The sequence below is a fragment of the Amphiprion ocellaris genome, chromosome 18 (genome assembly GCF_022539595.1).
Source record: "Amphiprion ocellaris isolate individual 3 ecotype Okinawa chromosome 18, ASM2253959v1, whole genome shotgun sequence".
Lineage (NCBI taxonomy): Eukaryota > Metazoa > Chordata > Actinopteri > Pomacentridae > Amphiprion > Amphiprion ocellaris.
In genome coordinates this window covers 22771542-22793262 of record NC_072783.1, presented here as the reverse complement: position 1 = coordinate 22793262, position 21721 = coordinate 22771542, and the positions used below count along the sequence as shown (strand labels likewise).

The 21721-nt window shown below is 39.6% G+C and overlaps 1 protein-coding gene across 2 annotated transcripts in view; it reads left to right on the top strand.

The window, feature by feature from the left end:
- cpped1 (calcineurin-like phosphoesterase domain containing 1) overlaps positions 1 to 21721 on the top strand; it is a 77043-nt gene that overhangs the window by 16660 nt on the left and 38662 nt on the right. For both annotated transcript variants that reach the window (XM_055004623.1, XM_023267874.3), the window contains exons 3-5: positions 4343 to 4515; positions 7568 to 7699; positions 7872 to 8004. In XM_055004623.1, the coding sequence (XP_054860598.1) occupies positions 4343 to 4515; positions 7568 to 7699; positions 7872 to 8004 (438 nt within the window). The remainder of the gene's footprint in view (positions 1 to 4342; positions 4516 to 7567; positions 7700 to 7871; positions 8005 to 21721) is intronic.

The following is a 21721-nucleotide window of genomic DNA, read 5'->3' as shown; positions in this document are numbered from 1 at the left end:
TGTGTTTAAGGACATTGTGGTTGTTAACATTGACTGTGAATTACAAAAATGCTCTTGTCTTTTTCTTCAGCTGCAGCAGGATGTTTAACCAAACAACATGTAATTGTATAACTTAACACTACCTTTACCATCTGAACTCCAAGACTTTCTGGGTGTTTTTTTGCTCTTGGCACATTTTCAGTCACTTTGGGCAAATTTTTCACAGTAATGTAAAGTCATGCATCGCTATGGAAACAGCACAATAACCCTAGAACCTGAACAAAGTGTCTTTTGTGCCGTATAACAGAATTATATTGAAAGTCATAAAAAAGAAAGTTAAATGTCTTTGATTATTCAGTTTAGACAAAATGAAAAAAAAAATGGAATCAACATGATCAGGATTATTCCAAGTGCCCCCGGGTGTTACAAACACTGGAAAAAAAAATTGTGGCTACAAACTAGAGATATTATACTAACATTTTTAATTTCTTTCTATCCTTGTATCCCATCTGTTCTGTGTAAACACAGTGAGCAGTTCAGCTCAGTTCAACAGAGTAGTCCCTGAATTTTTGTCACGTAACTGTCGCAGCGAGTCACCAATGGCTTTTCAGTTGCGCTGGGGAGTACAGAACTTTTTAAAATTATTTTTTTATAGAAACGGATCACTGCAGTTATTTTTTGGCAAATTTTTAAATAAGACATGTTGACTAAAGGTATTCTGAAGAAATCTTAAGCTTAGATTTGTTTGCTTTTGTAGACGTAACGGAAAGTCACACACAATTAATTCAAAGTCAGTCGGGGGGTCGAAAACCTGATGATTCTTCTTGTTTCTTACAGTTTCTGACTCTGACAAATGGTGTAATTTTGGTGATTTTTATTTTTTTTTTTTTAATCACATCTTTTAACCTGCCGGTGGGTTTTGAGGTTACTAGGGTTAATTGGGTAATTCACAAGACACACATACCCCCACCACCACCATTAATCTGCAGCAAGGTGTCTCAAGTTGTTTGCTTGAGGAAAGGTTTGAGTTGTGTGGTACAGATGGTTGATTCATGGTTATGCCATGCTAGCAGATGGCTGTAGTTGAGGGCAGGCAGCTGGTGGTGTGAGGAAGCAGAAGGCAGCACAGCGTCCCTGCTACTGTGTGTGGCTACCAGTGCTATTTATTCACATTTATTTATCTAGAGAAAGTTAAGCATGGCTACATGCTCTTGTTTAGCCCCACCCTGTTTCACAGTCACTGAGGGCACTGCCGCACTAGCGCACGTTTGAGCCCACAGTCCAGCATGCTTAGTAAGTGTGAACATTGTGTACCACAACCAAGCACAGTGCAACAATCTGGGTCCAGGCTCACTTGGAAGAAGTGGACTTGGGTTCAGATCAGGCATGCAATATGCATCCACTTAGAAAGCTTGGAGTACCTAAAGCAGCAAGGATACTGCTGATGAGGATATGGCATCGATATTACTCAGTTGACTGTCACTTTTTCAAACATGACCCCAACTAAAGGATCTCTGGATAAATTGAATGTTTACCATCTGTCTCTGTACCACCTGTCTTCTCAGAAGTCTGTGCATGCGTGTAGGTCTTGACACTAGCGTCTGCTTCCTTGAATGATAGATTAAGTTTGAAGTCAGACGAGAGTATGAGAAGTGTCATTCTTGTCTGTGCCTCCAAAACAAAACCTATTCCAAGTTGAAGTAGCATTCCAATACAGGCTAGCTGTGGGAACTCTATCAGTTGCATTTTTATTGTGTATGCTCTCTAACTCTGGCCAGTGGGAGACTTGGAAGAAGGAGAAATCGTACTCAGTCACAGTACAGATCAATCGTAGATAATCTGGAAGTGGTCTTAGTTACGCACATTCACACTTGGGTGATGTCAAGCATAAAATGTGTTTTCCTGTTCTTAGCCACTGAGCAGCTCCACTGGAGCAGCTGACAAGGTCAGGTCCCTTGCTAAGGGGCACATTGATGGTGTTTGAAAGGTGGTAGAGTGCTTCTTATTCACTTATCTTTCCAGATTCTTCTACCTAGTTAAATACGTGAAGAAACTGACTTTATACAAAATTAAAACCTGTGAATAACTGGATAAAATAGGCTACAAATCAATTTGTCTGTGACGGCAGGGTTACTTGAGAGCTACCAGCTGCAAAAATTGCCTCAGCATTTTAAATGGCAACCTTTATGCCCTCTATTCTCCATCCTTGCTTCATTAATGAGGCTGCCTTTGTTTGTGTGATTGTAGCAGCGGTCAAATTTTGTGATTGTGGAATAATGAGTTCACATTGTTGTAGCTGTCATCATTTTCATTATGATTCTGCTTCAAATTGCCAGCTCCCCTGAGAACAAAGCAGATGTTTAGTTGTTTCCAGTTGTACTGTGCACCACCCGGTAGAACACGTCACTCTGACCACTTATCTAGTTATTAATAATCAATAAATACTGTACAAATTCATAAGTAAGGAAGCTTGATTTATGCATGACTTAAAATCATTTCATGGCGTTTTGTTCCACACAAATTAAAATTTAGTTTGTTTTTGTAATAGTTATGGAAATAGTTCTGAGGTGTCAAATATCGTATGTTAGATAAAAGGTACAATATGTGACTTTTGCACTTTAAAATGTCTAAGAACAACCAGACTGATGTTATATATTTGCTTGCGTTTATCCACATCATTCCAATAATATTCAAACTGAGAGGAATTTTGTAATTTACGTGCTTTACCTGGGGTCAGAAGAGAGTGCAGAATGTTTGAAGAATGAATTGTTTTTCACAGTTGTGATGGATTACAGGTGTTTTAGTATGTTGACCACAGATAACAGCACTGGGCTGCACCGCAATGAATTTGCCACATAACATTAGTTATACTAGCTATATGGGTAGTCGACTCTTCTAATAGTATGTTGGCAGCTTTGACTAAAATGAAACGTTTTGTTGTGGTTTGTTATTTAGCTGGACAGCCCAGACCTAGGTGTTGTCATCAACTAGTATCTCCAGCACATCTAGCATCTACAGTGCCTTGAATATTTACTATAAGAAAAAGTTTTAGTTTGCAGTTTGTACTCAAAATAGTAGGAGAATTACTGTGTACATGTTTTGTGTCCCAGCAATATATATATTCTAGTAAGAACTTTACTGGCAGCTCAACTATTCAATAAGATTTACCCTCAAGTGTCATCAGCCCATGTTTGACCAACCAATCAAGTGCTTTATGAGTTCCTTCACTGCTTTGGATGATGTATGAACATTTCACTACATTAATTTTATTGCCCCAGTTGAAATACTACCCGTCATATGTGATGAAATGAACATACTGTAAGCAGTTGCTTTTCTAACCCGATTAGAAATGCACTATTTCACACAGAGTCTGTTTTACATAACAAAAAGGGCCTTCATTTATCTCTTTGTATTTGAGTGCATGTTTTGTTCTGATGCACTGGCAATTAGAGGTCTGAGCTAGTTTAATTGTAGTAGAATGACAGCTGAAAACGACGACTTACCTTTTATCTGGATACGGTTTGAATTCTACATTTTCTCATGCACAAGATGTTCTGTCGGAAAAGGCTCTTATGTAATAAGTCCTATCCAAACATCCAAGGAAACGTTTGCTCCAAAAGTAGGCCAATAAAATAATTACTCACATGAATAAAAATGAAAAGAAATAAGGAGGTGAAGAGGGAGAGGAAGGAATGGCTTAAGAGCAGGGGCTGATAGGTTTGCTTGATTTAAATTCTAAATAGATTTAAGTCTCACTCATTCTCTGCCTTTTTCCTCACGCTGGGACTGAATTCATTAAGCTCAAACATTACCCTTAAATTCTCCTTTTGTGAACTCCAGACTTAATATCATAGTGTGCCTGATATTAACTATCAATTTGACACGTTGTAATGATCCTGTAGAACAAAGAACCTCATCTATATGTGCGTTGGACTTCTGAATTTGATTCCACAAACTGTGGCCCTCAGGGTTCAGTTTGCCCTGCAAACTGAGAGGATCCCACCAGAACACTACTTATCATGTCAGTAACCATGGTGATATAAAATGTAGCCGTGCAGAGCATTGATCAGTCTCTGAGCTGTCATCATCATCCAAATAATCCCCTTTCCCTTAGGCGACTTTCACCTGGAGTACCCTTCACACTCTCAGCCTGACAGTTTTCATCAACATTCATCTCTGGCTCGCTCCCCTGCGCATTTTATCTTCTCCAAGTAAAATATTATTATAATCAAGCATCTGTTTTTTAGTACCAAGTCAATATTGTTTTGTTTTCATATCGATCTGTAGCCACCACCGTATTTGTCACAAGGATATTAAGCTGTCTTTTAGGCTGTCACTGTGAGTTCCCCATTTCTCCCCACAGACACACCATTCAGAGATGGACAGGAGCGAGACCTGAAGGCGGCCCTGAAGGGGACGGATCCCTCCATCCCGCTGGTGTTTGTCAGTGGGAACCATGACCTGGGGAACACTCCCACCCCCAGCACTGTGGAGCAGTACTGCAATGCTTGGGGGGATGACTATTTCAGCTTCTGGGTAAGCAGGCACCTAATAGATTTATTAGTAGTATTTATATGACGTCGGGCATTGGCTCACCTATACACACTTTGTCCCATCTCACAGCACCACATATTATGTTGCAGTTATTATATTGTTGATTTTGGTGTGGCGTTAACTATATTTTGGTTCTGTTTCCCTCTTATTGGATGATGTATAGCTTAAATTACTATAAGTCTCTACTAAATGTCTTTTAGATATTGTCCTTCCATATAGTTGAGCAAGTAATGTAATCCTTGAATGCAATGCATGCACTTTGTTGAATTGCTCTCATATATTGAGATATGTGCTCTAGGTGTACCACATATCAAATGAAACAGCACGACTTGACCTTTGAAACTATTCCATTTGCTCGGCTCTGGGGCGGCGTGTTAGCGACTACCTTTTGAATTTACATCAAACTAAATCACCCCCATTCCTATCGCTCTTGTTGAATTACTCATCATTACATGGATAAGGGGCACATAACACTAACATTTGCCTGGTTTGCCACCTCTGCAAGTAGGCCACTGTATGTGAACACTTAATGAATTAAACAATGACATTTATCTCTATTAGGCACAAAGCACATGTTTTTTCAAATTGTTACTTCTGACAGTGTCCAACTATTGGGTTTGTGATATGGCCAGATTTCAGACATTCTCCCTCCCACAAAGATATTTCTACTGCAAATATGGTTTAGTGAGGTACATGTAAACACATGACAATTTCATTATACACAATATTTTTTTCTCCTCATATATATATATATATATATATATATATGTGTATATATATATATATATATATATATATATATATATATATATATATATATACACACATATATATATATATATATATATATATATATATATCAAATATATGTCAAATATAAATCAGCATTTATTATATCAAATAATGGAACATCTAGAAAGTCTAGACTGTTATAAGATACAAGAAAATGAGATACAGCATGTATGCCTAGCCCATATAAACCCTTATAACTTTAAGGGAAGAGTTTATAACCTGTTGTGGTCTAGGTCTGAAAATAGTCAACAAGGGTTAAAACAAAAAGATCACAATGAAAGCATTACCAACTGAGATTTCCTGACTTATACTGTCAAGTGTAGATCATGCTTGAAAAATATTGCGAACTATATTTTCCATATTGCACCCGAATAGCATTTTTCATTAATCCCTCACTGCCTGGGAAGTACCAGGCAAACTTCAAATCCGTTTTATATTACACAGACCTTCATTATCAATGTTAAGTCCCACCAAAGAGCAGCATTGTGATTTCATCAAGGCAGACTTGTACTTGTAATTTTATAGCCACATATGTTTTTCCAGGCTGAGCAGGACTAATCATTTTCACGACAAATCAGTGGAGTGTGACCTTAAGGGTCAAAACAAAAATAATATGTGACTAAAGATGCGTTCATGAAACATAACACAGAAGGCAAAAAATTAAAGGAAAGAATAGCATCCAGCACACAACATCATGTGTCTTAGCAAGGTATTGGGCCTCAACATGCAACCAGAAGAGCTTCGATACACTTTGTCCTTAATTGTCAAAGTCTCTGGAACTCTGCTGGAGCGATGAACAATTTCTTCCAAAAGATAATTACTCATTTAGTGTTTTAATGATGATGATAAAGGGCTGCACAGTGGCTTGGTGGTTAGCACTTTCGCTTTGCAGCTAGAAGATCTCTGGTTTGCGTTCCCGCCTTCCCCCAGGATCTTTCTGCATGGAGTTTGCATGTTCTCCCTGTGCATGTGTGAGTTTTCTCTGGGTACCCTGGCTTCCTCTCACAGTCCAAAAACATGCTATGGTTAATTGGTGATTCTAAATTGTCTGCATATGTGAATGCAAGTGTGATTGTTTGTCTCTATGTGTAGCCCTGTGATAGACTGGTGACCTGTCCAGGTTGTCCCCTGCCTTCACCCTAAGTCAGCTGGGATAGACTCCAGCACCCCTGTGACCCTAATAAGGATTAAACAGTGTATAGATGATGGTGATAAAGAACACTATCTAACACGTTCATCTTAAATCTCCCATAAATGTTCAGTTGGGTAGAGATCTGATGAATGTACAGGCTATAGCATGACTAACACAATTTTATACATATCAAACCATTCAGTGACCCCTGGATGAGGTCACTGAATGCGTTGTCATCTTGGACAAGATGACTGCTGTCGGGATAGAAACATTTCATCATAGGATAAAGGTGATCACTCAGAACAGCTTTGTATTCATTTACAGTGAGCCTTCCCTCTAAGGGAAGACGTGGAACCAAACTGTGTCCGAAAAATCCCCCTCACTTGTCTGTAAATGAGAATTGAATGTAGTGCAGTGTCACAGGTACAACCACATAGCAGAACATAACACAAAAAGTATTATTAAACTAAAAAAGTACTCTGGTTAGCCCACAAGCTTTGTCTGTCCTTGTATGGAGACAGGGTACTGATCAGGTCTTCAAAGCGCATCACTCAGAGTCCATGTATTGTTAAGTCCTTGCAATCTGACAATAAAGTAGTTGCTGACAAGCATTAGATACGTCTTCAAGTACACAATAGGGAATGTTGAGTGTAATTCAAAAGTTTGCATTGTGCTTAGGGGCTAGTGCTGATGGAGTTGCACTCTGAAGTGCATCAGTTCATCAGTGATATTTGTCTAAATCAGAGGGATATCAGAGGAGTGTTTGCTTTGTGAATTCTAACAGTGATTATCTTCTTGTCTGCATTTGTATCCTTTTTTTCTAGTTTCCAACAATTTCATGATACATTTTCTGACACACTTAAAAAAATTAAGGGTAACATGCTCACATTGGCATGCATTAATGTATGTATGTTTAGTAAAGTTTGTGACTATGTTTTTTTAATTGATCCTCTGTTTAGGAATTAGGTTTTGAGTCCAGTAACCTACAGTGAATTAGCACAGTAAAATGAAGATAGAAATAACAATACATAAGGTTTATGGATGCAATTTAAAAGCATTTAACTTCTTGTTTTTCTCTCTTTATTCTCTTTCTAACTCTTGTTGTCTCAGGTGGGTGGAGTTCTCTGCCTGGTTCTGAACTCCCAGTTGTTCTACGACGCCTCGGCCTGCCCTCAGCTGAAGGAGGCTCAGGAGACCTGGCTGGAGGCGCAGCTGAGCAGGGCCTCCTCCTCCTCCTCAACGGTAGGATGGCATGACTAATCTGATTCATGAAGATGTCCAGGTAGATGATGTCTTCCTTTTTGTTTGCTGTGTCTGGGTGTTTGCTGCCATCTGTAGCCACAGGACGCATCGTTTGAATTTCTGTCACTGGAGGTCTGTGATGTTCTCACCCATTACATGTGTCTCTGTTCAGGACCCCAAACCCAAACACGTCCTGGTATTCCAGCATATTCCTCTGTACCTGGAGAGTCCAGATGAAGAGGAACAATACTTCAACCTGCAGAGGGTAGTCAGACAAAACCTGCTGGACAGGTTCAAGAAGGCAGGTAGGAGAACGTGGGTCAGAAATGATGGTTTTCTTCTATGTCCTCAGTTCATTGTGTGGGGACCAGCTTACTGTGACTCAGTACATTTGTTTCCAGCATTTTGTTCAAGGGCACTTTACCAAGGACTATCTTCTCTTTCCTTAAACTACTCAATCTTTTGAGTCAATTTTCTCTATGTTTGGCTACAATTCGAAGTCACTGAGGAGATAAATCTCAGTTTATTGTTTTAGCAGTGAAAAAGCTGCCTCTTCCAGAGTCCTGAAATATTAGCAGTATTTTCTGTGATTATGGATTTAGGCCACTGTGAAGTATTTTTAAATTTCTTGTCTTAATACGTCTTAGCTAATATTCCTGTTGAACCTGTTCATTTCAAGCATATCTAACTGAAGCACAGTTAAGATCCCAGCCCAAAGGATTAATACGCTATTATCCAGAACCACAGGAAGAGCTTTTGGCACACAGACAACACAGACATAATTGAATTAATTAATGCATCCACTTCCTATAAGGAGAATAATTCCATAATCGAAATCCATTGTTGGAGGCTTATAACAATGATACAAGGGTGCCGGACAGGGAAGCTCTCACAAGGACACACAATCTTGAGAAAGAAAATTGGCTCAACTAAGACACTTGTACACATTGTGCATTCTGGACAGATTTGCACTGCTGATTGACACAACCTCTCATACGAACACGTGTCTTCTTCTCAATCATGCGTCAAGGTGACTGACGGGGATGGTATTAATTTCATTATTCATCCATTATTCCAGCATGTATTTAACCGTGTTGGCCCGTTTTGGTCTGATGACCCTTCTCTCTCATAACTGATTGCTCCTCTAAGGAACATTGGTTAAAGATTTAAAGGGCAATCCACACAAGCTTTTTATATGCAGGAACGGAGGGTGTTGCTGTGCGCTCAGTACATGTTATGTGCAAGTGTCCTTTCCCACCCACACTCCTGTTCACATGTGCCCTGCCAGCAATTATACATTCAGACTACATACAGGCCATGTGCTGTATGAACTACACACATACATACATGTATGTGGTTATTAATAATGCATACCAGACATGCTGCTCTTTTTAAGCTGTGCACACGACATGACTTTTTCATGTTTGTATGTTTGTACATTTAGGTTTATGTGAGTAAGTACAATATATGGAACTTCTGATTAGAGCAAGAGAAAGGATGTGATTTCTGTGATTTACCTCAGAGCAGCCATGACTTACTCATTACATGCATCGGGACTGCATAACTATGACCAAAATGCTAATCATGATTACTCTCACAATTATTTTTTAATTGAAAAATATTTTTAACTCCACATTAACATTTAAATAAGAAGAGCAATTTTGTTGCTTTCATTTTATGTTATGTACAAATCTTTGCATCAAAATAGGACTTAAAATGAAGTTCTTCTTCACCTAAATTCATCTCTAAGAGACAAAATATGGACTCAGATTGCACTCAAAAGGCCTTACAAGCTGAACATCGGCTTATCGATAGGTACTACAATTTCTCAATGTTCCATATATGTCTTACATGCAAGCTATGGCAAACACTAAGTGATTTAATATTCACTCACGGTGAAAAGTTTTGGAAAGCCCTAATTTTTCCATTTTTTTTTATTGAACTTCAAGTAGTTCAAGTCCAGTGAATAGCTTGAAATGGTACAAAGGTAAGTGGTGAACTGCCAGAGGTTAAAAGAAAAGGTAAGGTGACCCAGAACTGAAAAATAATGTACATTTCGCAATTATACAAAAAGACCTTTTTCAGGGAACAAGAGATGCATTAATAACTTAAAGCTGTTCTGCAGCAGTGGAGGTTGATCAAGCCTTGAAAGTTTGTACTACCAAATCTTACAGATGTCTCTACTTTTCTTGATTACTTACAACCCCCTTTGTCTGCATAAAAGTAGTGTTGGAACACACTACTTTTTGAACAGTATTGTACTGCAGAAAGTAATGTGTTGAAAGTAATGTGTTGCTATTAAAATGGCGACGAAAAGGCAATTAACAATAGAAGAGAGACAGACCATCAAAACACTTAAAAATGTACATCATTCCTACAGAGAAAATGCAAATAAAGTCAAGATGTCAGTGAGTACAGTTCTCTTCACCATCAAAAGACAGAAACTGGGGGAAACTCTGACAGGAAGAGATCTGGAAGACCCAAAGCCACAACAGAATCAGATGACAAGTTTCTGAGAGTCAACATCTTGGTGATAGACAACTTTAAGCACAGCTTAATAGTGGTCGTAGTAAGAAGTCTCAATTTCAACTATGAGGAGAAGACTCGGAGTTGCAGGTTTGACAGGTCAGCAGGCTTGTCTGGGTCATGAAACACCACCAATGGACTACTGAAGACTGGAAGAAGGTATTATGGACTGATGAATCAACATTTGAAATCTTTGGTTCATCACATAGGATTTTTGTACACCGTTGAGTAGGCGAAAGGACGGTTCCTCATCATGTGACATCAACTGTCAAACATGGAGGAGGAAGCATGATGGTCTGGGACTGTTTCACAGGATCCAGGGTTGGTGACTTGTACAGAGTCAGAGGTACCCTGAACCAAACCAGCTACCAGAACATTCTGCAGCGCAATGTAGTACCCTCTGGTATGTTCCTAGTTGGTCAGGGGTTCATCCTAGAGCAAGATAATGACCCAAAACGTAAGTCCAAGCTATGCCAGAACTACCGGTAAGCTTGAAAACATAGAATGTAAACATGTTTAGAATGCATTTTGGTTTCAGATTTTTTTTTAACTTAACTGTTTCTTTGTTCTATGCTGTCATTTCAGAGTACAATGAGATATTAACAAGCATAAGGAAAAACTGTGATGTTCTAAAACTTTTGACCGATAGTGTATAGAGACTGTTTTCTAATAGCAGTGTATTTTAAATATATATTGCAGTTGATTATTAACTGTGGGAACCCAAAGTGGGGATCATAATATCAACTTAATTGTGCAGCCCTAAAATTTAACTTCTCAACCCTGTGACGTGAAGCCTAATCTATTAGTTATATCTCTAAATTTCTGCTGCTGCACCTGAGATGATTTTATTTTACTGTTAACATGTCCTTCATTTTCTTGCATTTCCAAAGATTATCAGTCTTTTTGACTACTTTATAATCATGTGTCTGCTCTTTTGCTGTCATTTTTAATGCACCTGGGTCAAAGCTGTTTGTATTCTGTTCATTTCCTTTTCTCATTCAGACGTTGTTCATACTTTTCTTCTTTTCCATTAACAAAGGAATTTCATAAACAACTGAATTGTTCTTACCAGACAGTATAGAATTGTTATCAACGCAGAAAATAAGAGAAAAACAATAACTCTGCTGTCCTCAGTGATCAAAAATTTGTGTGGCCACAAAGCAAAAGAACGCAGACTTCATGACTGTATCAGCTGACCAGCTGATACAATTAGTGCCTCAATCAACTGATTGCCAAAGGGGTGTTTCTGCTCTCCACATTTTATCACAATTTATTAACACAGCTACAATAGATTTTTTTCCCTTCCCATGTTTCATTATGTTCATGTTTAATTAATCAAAACAGAAGTGAAAAATAGTCGTAACAGGCTCCAACACTGACTACAGGAAGTCTAGAAGTATTCAGAAAAGGCCTGAGTTCCACATTACAATGACAGATGAAGCTATGAAATGCAGCGCATGCATGCCATCATTTGTAGCTCCTGAATATTCTGCTAAATATGTAAATTTTACCACTGTATTCATTCACGTCATAAAAACTTTTGTGAAGGAAATCAGACCAGTTATTGTTTATTACAGCCTTATCTTAGTTCTTTCTGCTCCCTTCTGATCTCTCCTCTCACATTCAGACTGTCTGCTTTCTCCTTCATCTCTTACTAGAAGTGACTGGTGACTGATGCTCTAACGTCTATACTGTGAATCTACTGGCGTCTGTCCTGGAGGCATGCTTGTAAAGAGAACTGTGATCATCACTGCTCTGCGTCAGTTTGTGATAAAGCCGCTACAGCGCATTAGTACCAGTAACAGTATAATCATCGGGGTCACTGCAAGTGCAGGAAATAATACAGTGAATGGGAAGACAGTATTGTGCAAATGACCTGAAAGTTCACAGCTTTATCCAAGTTAGACATCAGCAGTATGACATGCAGTAAAGGTCCAGGCCAGCCTGGATTTGACCCCAGACTCACTGTTGGCAGCATTTGCCACAATGTGGCATGCGCTCTAACCGCTGGACTATCAGGTTGCAAATTATTGCACCTTTCAGTATGTAAACATTATGAGTTTTTATAGATTTTATCAGATTTACTGACAATTCAAGTATACTGTAATCAATTAATACATAACCAACTGCTTCATGAAGATTTACAAAAGTGGCACATGTTTTTATTGCATAATACGGACACATACAATACAAAGCAGATACCTGTAGTATTAAGTAAAATTAGTGTCTAAAGATCTTCACATAAATCGTAACGTCATAAAACAAAGATTTACTTTTCCTTGAGATATCAGCTGTAAAGTTAATGAAGTGTAGGAACAGTTCAGAAAAAAGAAATTCCCTGCAGGGCAAGCGAATAATAAAATGTTCCAATGAAGCAACTGAAGGGTTTTCAATTTTGAAAACAATTGATACGAGTGAGAAATTGCAGATAACAAGGATATGTCATTTACTGCACATTGAAGAATAAAAAAGGGAACCAGAGAAAATGTGTTGTTTGTCTTTCTATCTCTGTCGCAAGGGACCACGTTTCCTCTCATGCATGGTAAATTATGTCTCTCGTGGACGTACATTGGCATTGGCATATATAGAGTCATTTTTTTTCCTCTTTTTGAGATGCGTTATTCACGCATCATCTTCTTCTGCCATTGCTCTGTCGTCACCGCTGCAACCCCCGATCTGAAACCTCCAGATGTGCTCTGGTGATCATTACTGTCATTAAAGTAAAGGGCAGCATCATTAACCTCACACACACATACATGCACAATGCTTTCTCATTCCTTATTCTGTGAGGGGTTCGAGCACACTGAGGAACAGTTAATAAGCATTGGCACATAAAGCATGAATGTCATTTTTCTTCCGAGATTTTCATTAAGTAAGCTGCTGACAAGGATCTGCGTTTTTGCAGCTAGCTCTCATATAACTTTGTCTGGAAGATAAATGTAGCTGTATCAGCGGTTGAAGTATTACATGCTTTATTGTTTAAAAGTACTGGAAGACTCTTTATGATATTCTAACACTGTTTCTTTGCACTGGGAAAACGTTGTTCCAAAACTGGGATATCTTAACTAAGGATACTCTTCTTACTTGGCTGCCTCAAAGTTCTCATTGGTTCCTATTTGAGCAAAGCCAAGCAGCAGTCTGGCAAGAACTAAGAGGTAAAACTGGACAGCTTTCCTCATTCTTTGTGTAGTAATTCTAATACTGCAGAAAGCAGTCTTGAAATAGGATCACTGGGTGTTACACAAATGTCTATTTGGCATCAGATCAATCCTCATAAGTACATGCACACTGGTGTGTGTCGCGGAGTTTTCTGACCACTCCAGAGGTGTCTTTTCATGGTGTCAGTTGACTTGGAGCACCTGGGGATTTGGCTCAGCATTTGCGAGGCTGTTATTGCTGCTGCTGTGTTTTCAGCAGCCCCCACACCACTCCATTGACATGTGATGGAAATAGAGAGTATAGTCCCCTGCAGACAAAGAAATACATTTAATTGATTTTTCCTCACAGAGGTGTTTTTCCTTTTTCTCCCTACTTCATCTCAAAGGATATGTGCGCCAGTAGCTGTTAGAGTAATTGTGTGTTGCTCTGTATATGTTTTTGTGCCCGCGTCTGTGTGCGTTTTGCATATAAATTACTATGCAGACGTGCATTTTTCTATCCATGATACCTTCTGCAGTATCTATATGTTATCTCAGCAGCACAGCTACACATGGAAAAGGTGCAACACCAATTAGTCTTCTTCTGGCTCATCAGAGCGAGCAGTTCCACTCTGGGAGCTGTTGACTGCATTCCAGCTCATATTAATAATACTCTGTGTGATGACCTCCTCTCAGGTAGTATTATGCAATCACTTTTTTAACTGTATAAGCAATTACTAGAGTTAGTGATTTTGCAGTGATTATGTTATTTCTAAATCGTGCTTTTAATTGTGCACTTGCTCCCTGTGTTTAATTTCTTTTGAATTTAAATCACTAATTGGATGTTTCGAATGTGCAAACATATATGTCTGGAATTAGTTTGCTGCTTTGCAAACTGTTACGACAAACAGAAAACAAAGCAAGCTTGACAAACAACTTGTTTTTACTTCTTTTGTGGCTCAGTTCAGTACAGTCAGTTTGTTGGTAACAATCACACAAAGCCCAAATCACCCTGGAGGAAATTCTTTCCTCCTATTATGGTTACCTCTGTGCTGCCTCGTCACTGTCATACCCATAATCACAGTAAATAATGCTCTCTTAGGCTTTATTAACCCCACCTTCGCCAGCTTTTCAATGCATGGATGCAACTCAGGCGACATTTAGTTGCTGTAAATGAAGGGAGAAAGACATGCAAAAATTGCAAGTTGAGGATACTGAATTTAGAGAGAAGAGGTTTTCCGCACACCCAGAATCTCCTCAGACAAGATTGAATCCCCGTGGCTGGGGACGGGTGTCTACTTTTCCGAGAAGCGAGTGGAGTAACAGAAATCCCAGCAGGGCTCTCAGCCTCTCCTCTGCTTATAGATGGAGTACTGTAATTAGATTTTGTTGCTCCCCTTCTTCTCCCTCCTCCTCCTCCCAGGTTTATATCCTACATTCAGGATCAGCACACATACAAACCAGGACCAATGAACGCACAGCCACATACTTCCCTCCTGCCTTTGTTCGCCTCCAAACCCTGTTTATGTGTCAGGGAGGGAAAAAAAAAGCACAAAACAAGAGAAATTCATTGGAATTCCCAACATTGCTGGCGGCAGTAGAGTTGTACGTACAGTAGGTAATTAGAGGCAAAGATAAGCTGTGTGCTGCTCTGCATAGTCTCTCCAGCCTTCCTCTCTGTCTCTCACTCGTTCTCGCTCTCTTGCCGCTGGTTGTCTTTATCAGCAAGGGTTCTATACTCTGTTCAGAAGCGAAGACACATTTATCACCCACTGGGAATTTGATAAGAGGCCACGGTTAAGCCTTTAACCCCACTGTTTTAATGATGAGATTGAAAACTGCTTCTGCTTTTTGTGTTTCTTTCTTTCTTATGCTGTCTATTCTTCTCCTGCACCCAAAAGTGGGAGGTGTTGATCATGTATTACAGGGATTTCATTACAAAAACAGAGGCTGCATGGATCTGGATGTGTTATTCTTTGACAATACAGTCAATTTGAGTAATACGGTAATGGTAGAACTGCTTTACATTACTAGATAAGCTCTAGTACACTTTATCAGCCATTGCTGTGTCTTTCTGGAGGCTATAAACACAATTGTGACACAGGTTTGGCCAGTGCTCTACAATGCCCAGCTTTGCTATAGTAATCTATTGTCCCTTCATGCTTGAAGCAGTGAGTATGGATGATATGCATGGAGGAACTTTGTTTACCATTTTACTGTTGTAGCTGGTGAAGCAGAACTTGTTTCAATTTTGATTTTCAATTTGATTCTGTCTCTTCTACAGCATGAATATACATTCAAATAGATGCATATGGATGCTTTGTTCTTGTTTTATGATTCCTTCCTAATAGAGCTACACATTTATTAAACACAAATTATGATTTTGACTCCTATCGAAGTGAAATGAAAATTAAATGATTAACATGATTGACCGCAGTTTTGACATTAGTGTATACTTCACACAGAAAATTGCACAAATAGAAGTCAGTCTTTTTCCAGACAGAGTCACTTGGTTTCAACATGGATAAGCAGTTTGGAACCCCTCTTTTCAAAGTAATTTTTGGTCACACACCAAGTAGGGAGACTAGTGTCTTCTCTAGTACAGCTGTCAAGCTAGCACCTGTTGTGGGTTATATATGAAGCATTTAGGGAAGAATGATCAGTTGTATTGTCTATTGCTAAGCAGATGTTTAGCAAATGAGCCATTTTGAGTACAGTTATATTTTTCAAGCGAGCAGTATATTAACAATATTTTAAGTCTGCAGGAATGTAGCACAACAATGAAGCACAAGCAGCACAAGTAGGATTGTGAGAAATAACTGTGATCTCAATATTGATCAAAATAATCACGATTATCATATTGATCATAATTGTGCAGACCCACTTTGCAATTTTGCATAATCAGCCTCAATATCTGAGACTGCATGTGTAATCACATACTTAATCATGGTCATTTATTTTTTGTTAGGTCAGATGTTTCACCAAGGTTTTGCCAAATTCCGTTTAATTGGAACCAAACTCTTTAATGGCTGCTTGTCTTTTAAGACAGCATCTAGCTTTAAAGAAGTTTGGCTCCTCCTGTGAATCACAAGGACAGGTTTATAAAAAATCTTCATGCTTCTCAAAGAATTATATCATCTTAACATTGCAAACAGCCCTGCGCATAATGGTGATAGAACTTTCACCACTCATTTTCTTTGTGGTGTCTTAAAATCTGAGCACAATATGCATCGTCTTCAACTTTCTAATCTCGTGATTAATAAATGATGGCATCCCTATTCACGCATGATAAATCAGTAACGTCATATCTGTTCAAAGGCCTGTTGTACTTAGAGAAGGATGAGGATCGTACCTTGGAGGATTCAGGATGATTAGGTACCAGGTTGGGGATCAAATGGCCAAAAGTCAGGCATGCTCTTCGAGGAATAGATGACATCCTGACTACTTTAATTTCCCAGCTCTCTTTGTGATGGTGTGCATGTGTTTTTTTTTTTCTTGCATGTGTGTGTGTGTGTTGCCGGAGGATACAGGAAGGCGATGCTGCGTGGTGACTGATGGCTGAGAGTGATTTATGAGGAACCGGGGCTGCAAGATGCCTCACCACGCTACATCATTTTGTATCCCTCTGTCATGCAAATTATCAACAGCCACCATTTTCGTGATGAATTATTTCCCAGACCTGCACTTTAATGACAACCGCCCTTCAATACACGCGCACACGTTGGATGTTCACTCCTACGCAGCCCGTTCTCACAGATGTGCAGATGACAGCTTTGTTCAGAACTACATTAAGAGTTCGTGTCAGAAGAGAAAGCATGAGAAAATGATTCTCCTAGAGGTTTTCACTGATAGGAAGAGGTTTAGCGGCAAGATAGGAACTTGACTCGCAATTAGAAAATCCAATCTCATACCCTGCAAATCGGTGACCAAGAGATGAAAGGGCAATGATGGAAAAGTGAGAACTGCAAGAAGGGGAGGGCAGATTGGCAGAAGGATCACAAACATCAAACCTAATTAGATGTGGACTGATTTTTCTTTACTTCTTTTATGCCTTTATTCTACATTCTAGAGCCAGCTATTAGCATTTAAATAGTAAAAGGTGCTTTAGAATATTCAAACAGATCTACCAATTATGGATAATGTGGCTCAGATGATTGCAGCATATAAGATTTATAATATACGCAAAATACAGTGCATACTAGAAGCGACTCTCCTCTCCTTTCTGTGCATTTTTCTGCAACCCCTGACCAGAATTCAATTTGACTGTGGGTAATTTTCCTCCGTTTGCATTCAATATGTTTTTATCACTCCAACTGCTTACTCTGGGTGTTTTCTGTTCGCTCTCCTACTCCTCCTCTCCTCTTCCTCCCTCCTTCGACCCCCTCCCCACCTCTGTCTGTCAAGCAAAGGCCAGTCCCCGCATGGGAGTCTTTATCACAAAGAAAAGCACAAAAGAAGCAGCGCTGTTTCAAGGCTGACAGGTAAATGGGATTTCCGCAGAGACCGAGACAAGACGTGGAATTATCAGCAGAGAGAGTGCATGTTTTCCACTCAGTAAGGAAAGGAAATGGGAAGAATGCAGCAAACTATGGCAAAGAGGCAAAAAAGGGGGCAAAATTAGACTTAGCGATCCTCTAATGAACGTGATACTGCTATTTAACAGTCTCTGAGTACGTAGTGTGCCTCTCGCCTGAGTAAAGCCAGACACTTATGTATATGTTCTATTTTCTATATAGCTGAATGGTTTTAGTGTGGTGTTGATGTAGCTCAACGGCGAGAGCCACAGCACTAACAGTACCACAGTCGAGGGTTTAAGTCCCAGCAGGCCGCCCACACTAATTGTTCTGCGAGGCACTTTGGATAACAATGTACAGAGATGATATGTGCTACTCAGGAGTGAAGGGAGGTAGCGTATCATATTTCGTCATTGTCAAATCAAGGCCAATTTCCCCAGAAGGGTGCCAGCTGTCATTTTCCTGGAGGCAGCAGTGGCCTACAGCAGCGTATGTAAGTCCAAAAGCTCTCAGGTTTTCATCCAGTGGAGGATTATGGCGGTTGTTTGCACTCATGACTTGTCCTTTAGGTTTGAAGGTGGGTACATTTACTATAGTGTTTTATGAGAAGGAGAGCCTGTAAGCTACTGGCAAGAGATTAAAACCTTTCGTGCTTTAGTAGAACTTGGGGACAGCAGATACCGTGTCTGAAGAAGAGTACGTTTTTTAAGCTACATCATGCAGACAACTTGTGTGGAGCTTCTGGTTGGTTTCAACTGTTTTAAACACTTTTCCAAGTTATTCTAGTGGCATGTAGTTCTGCGAGTGGTCACGTCTGTGTTTGGTTCTAATTAGAAACTCAGTACTGTGCCTGAACACACCCTGTGCTGGCAGACGGTGGACAGGGGCTGCTACTGCTCTGCTGACATACTGCTTTTGCTACATGCGTTGTGTCAACATGTAGGCTAGGTATGCTTTTAATGCCGTCTCCACTCCAATTTTCCTGTTGCTTGTGCTACTAAATATGCATCTCACACACACCATCTATTTCTTATGTGGTTACCCGGGCTTTCAAAATGTCTTTTGCTTTTTATTTTGTGCATTTTTCAGTTTCATGCAGGCACTCTCAGCCTCCACCCATTGATTTTCTGGCAGACAATTTCAGAGGTCAGCTTCATCTTCTGGCTGCATTACAAAAGGGACAGCTTTCTCAACATCTTTATTCCATTTTTTTTTCTTGTTCAATTGTTTATCTTTTATTCATACGCCAATCTTTTGGAGATGGAAAATGCTTTTCTTTCTCAGACAAACCATCTTTTCTCTCAGCATTTTTTAACAAACAAGAGCCCAGCTAGAGTGGTTTGACTTCTGAAGCCACAAAATAACGCTGCTCTGAAGAGGACACACTCAGATGAATTCGGGTCAGGGTAGGTCGCTGGGCCTTTGCTAAATTCTTTCTATGAAATTAATTTTGCTCTATAAAAAGCCACTGGAGCAAGCCAGCAGAGTAAGCTGATTAATTTCCACAACATACAAATTGTCTTTCGGTCCAGTCCACTTCAGTTCTCAGGTATATTTAAGACCATGAAAGAAAGTCTGTAGTGTGCCGTGATGACCTAAAAGAGGTCTGATCGACAGGTTAGCCAAGCACAATTCTCCCAAAACCTTGCAGGGGAAAAGTAAGGAGGTGAATCTCTAAAAGAACAGAATTGTTGTTGTTCTGTTATTTAATCTGTAATTCAAAAAAAATAAAAAATTCTGTTTGGCTCAGACGTGTTCATAGACATTTAAAAATTGTAGCAGTGTTGTTCTGTGAGTGCATACTCATTAGATATAAATTTAAGCTACTCATATCTACTCAGCAGATATAAGAGGGGTCTCAGGTTGCTAACTCTCAGTAAAAATGGGAACAAGCATATTTCTCAAAATGTGAAACTATTCTTTTAATGTGCCTATCTTGACTTACTTTTCATTTTTAAACCACAACCATCAAACAATGAGCTACATAGATTTATCACAAATATGCAACATACATATGGGGGGAGCTCACTGCTGCTGCGTGGTAGCGTCATGCAGTGCGTGTGGGATGTGGATGATCAGAAATGTGGCGACAGAACGCAGACACACTAACACATGTATACATATGCACACTTACACGCTCCCACACACTTTATTTGGTGGCATGATTAATCACGGTATCTTTAGGAGCTTCAGAGGAGGTTCAGCTTCAAAGGGATTTTTCCTCTCCTGCTGGTTTATTCATCATTATTACAGGATTAATTCTTGTCTATCACTCCTTTACTATTAATGTCTTAGTGTCTTCCTCCCACCACCTCATCTCTCTGAGGTGACAAAGAAGTCGCAGCTCTCATGTGGATACTGTAACAAATTCAACATTTCCACAATCAGTGTCACTAACTGAGTCATCAGGTGATCCCATCAAACATTTTCCCCGGTTCACACTTTTGTTGCTACTTGGCTTTGTTTTCATTCACAGGGTCTGAATAATTGTAGATGAGCTGTGTAATTCCTTGTGGGATAGAGAAAAACACACACATGTACGGACCACACCACAGAACACTCTTGCACACACAAACAAAGCTGCACACACAGAGTTATACTAAATAATGAGTCCATGCTTTGGCCAAGGGCGGCAGAGGATATTTATGGCCTTTCGGTCCTCATTTGGAAACTACATCAAGGACACACATTTACAAAAACACACAATTGTGACTAAACAATGTTGACCCTGCCCAGTTAGTCAGTCACCTGGAGAAGTGGCAAGGTTACATGGAAGGCTACTATTCCTGGCCACACAGACACACATGTACACAAACAGATTCATGAAATGTGTGGTCCGTAATGATATGGCTGCGGGCCCACCCACAAGTCACACAAGGGTTTGCACACAGTGCTGTCCCAGGTTTGGATTAGAAATGAATTTAGCCAAGGCATGCACACATACAAGCCTAAATCATCAATTTCTATCTATGGCGGATTAATTATTTAATGGTCCAGCATGTGCAACTGCTGTCCTCACAGGGCTCCTAATATTAATAGAAATTTAGGTCACATTTGTATTCTGGTGCTGTTTGATTATGCAGAGTGGCCGACTTGATGATTCAAGGCAATTTCACGGTGCTGACATCGAAGTAGTATCAGCAGCGGATACATACAAGCTTTTTTGGAGGGATCTTCCTTGTCTTTGTTGTGCAGATTTCTGGGACAGACCGATGTCTTTCTCATGCACAGGCTGCAATTTATCCTCTTTTGTTGCCAGTTTTCATTATTTTTTTGGCTGTGTGTCTCTTTGGAGACGAGGCAGCGAGGAGCCAGACTTTCCTCCATGGAAACACTTGCAGTTAGAAAATAGAACAACTCATGTTCTCTGCCAAAAAGCTGCAGTAAACTCATTTCAGAATCCTCTTACCTACACATGCATGTGCTTTTGAACATGCACATACACACATTTACAGACTGGAACATACACATGGAGTCATACACCACTTTGATCTTCTTTTATCCTAATTTTAAGCCACTAAACCCAATGACCAGTTCCATCTCATCCCAACAATCCTGACCCTGTGTTTTCCCCTTGTTCAAGTGAAAATTGGCCAAAATTGACAGCAACTCGCCTGAAAGTCAAATTAGTTCTCCCTAGAATAGGGAGACGAATTCACAGACTCAGACAAATGCAGCCCTCACACAGAAAACAACCCATTTTGCAGCCCTCATTCAAAGTGAAGCTTGTTTGGCGTGCCATTTTAAGTGTGCAGTCATTTTAACTGTAGTGACACGGCATCACTGCCGCAGGGCTCAACCATACCCTCACCGTTCTATTAACGATGTTTGTAATTGAAATCAAA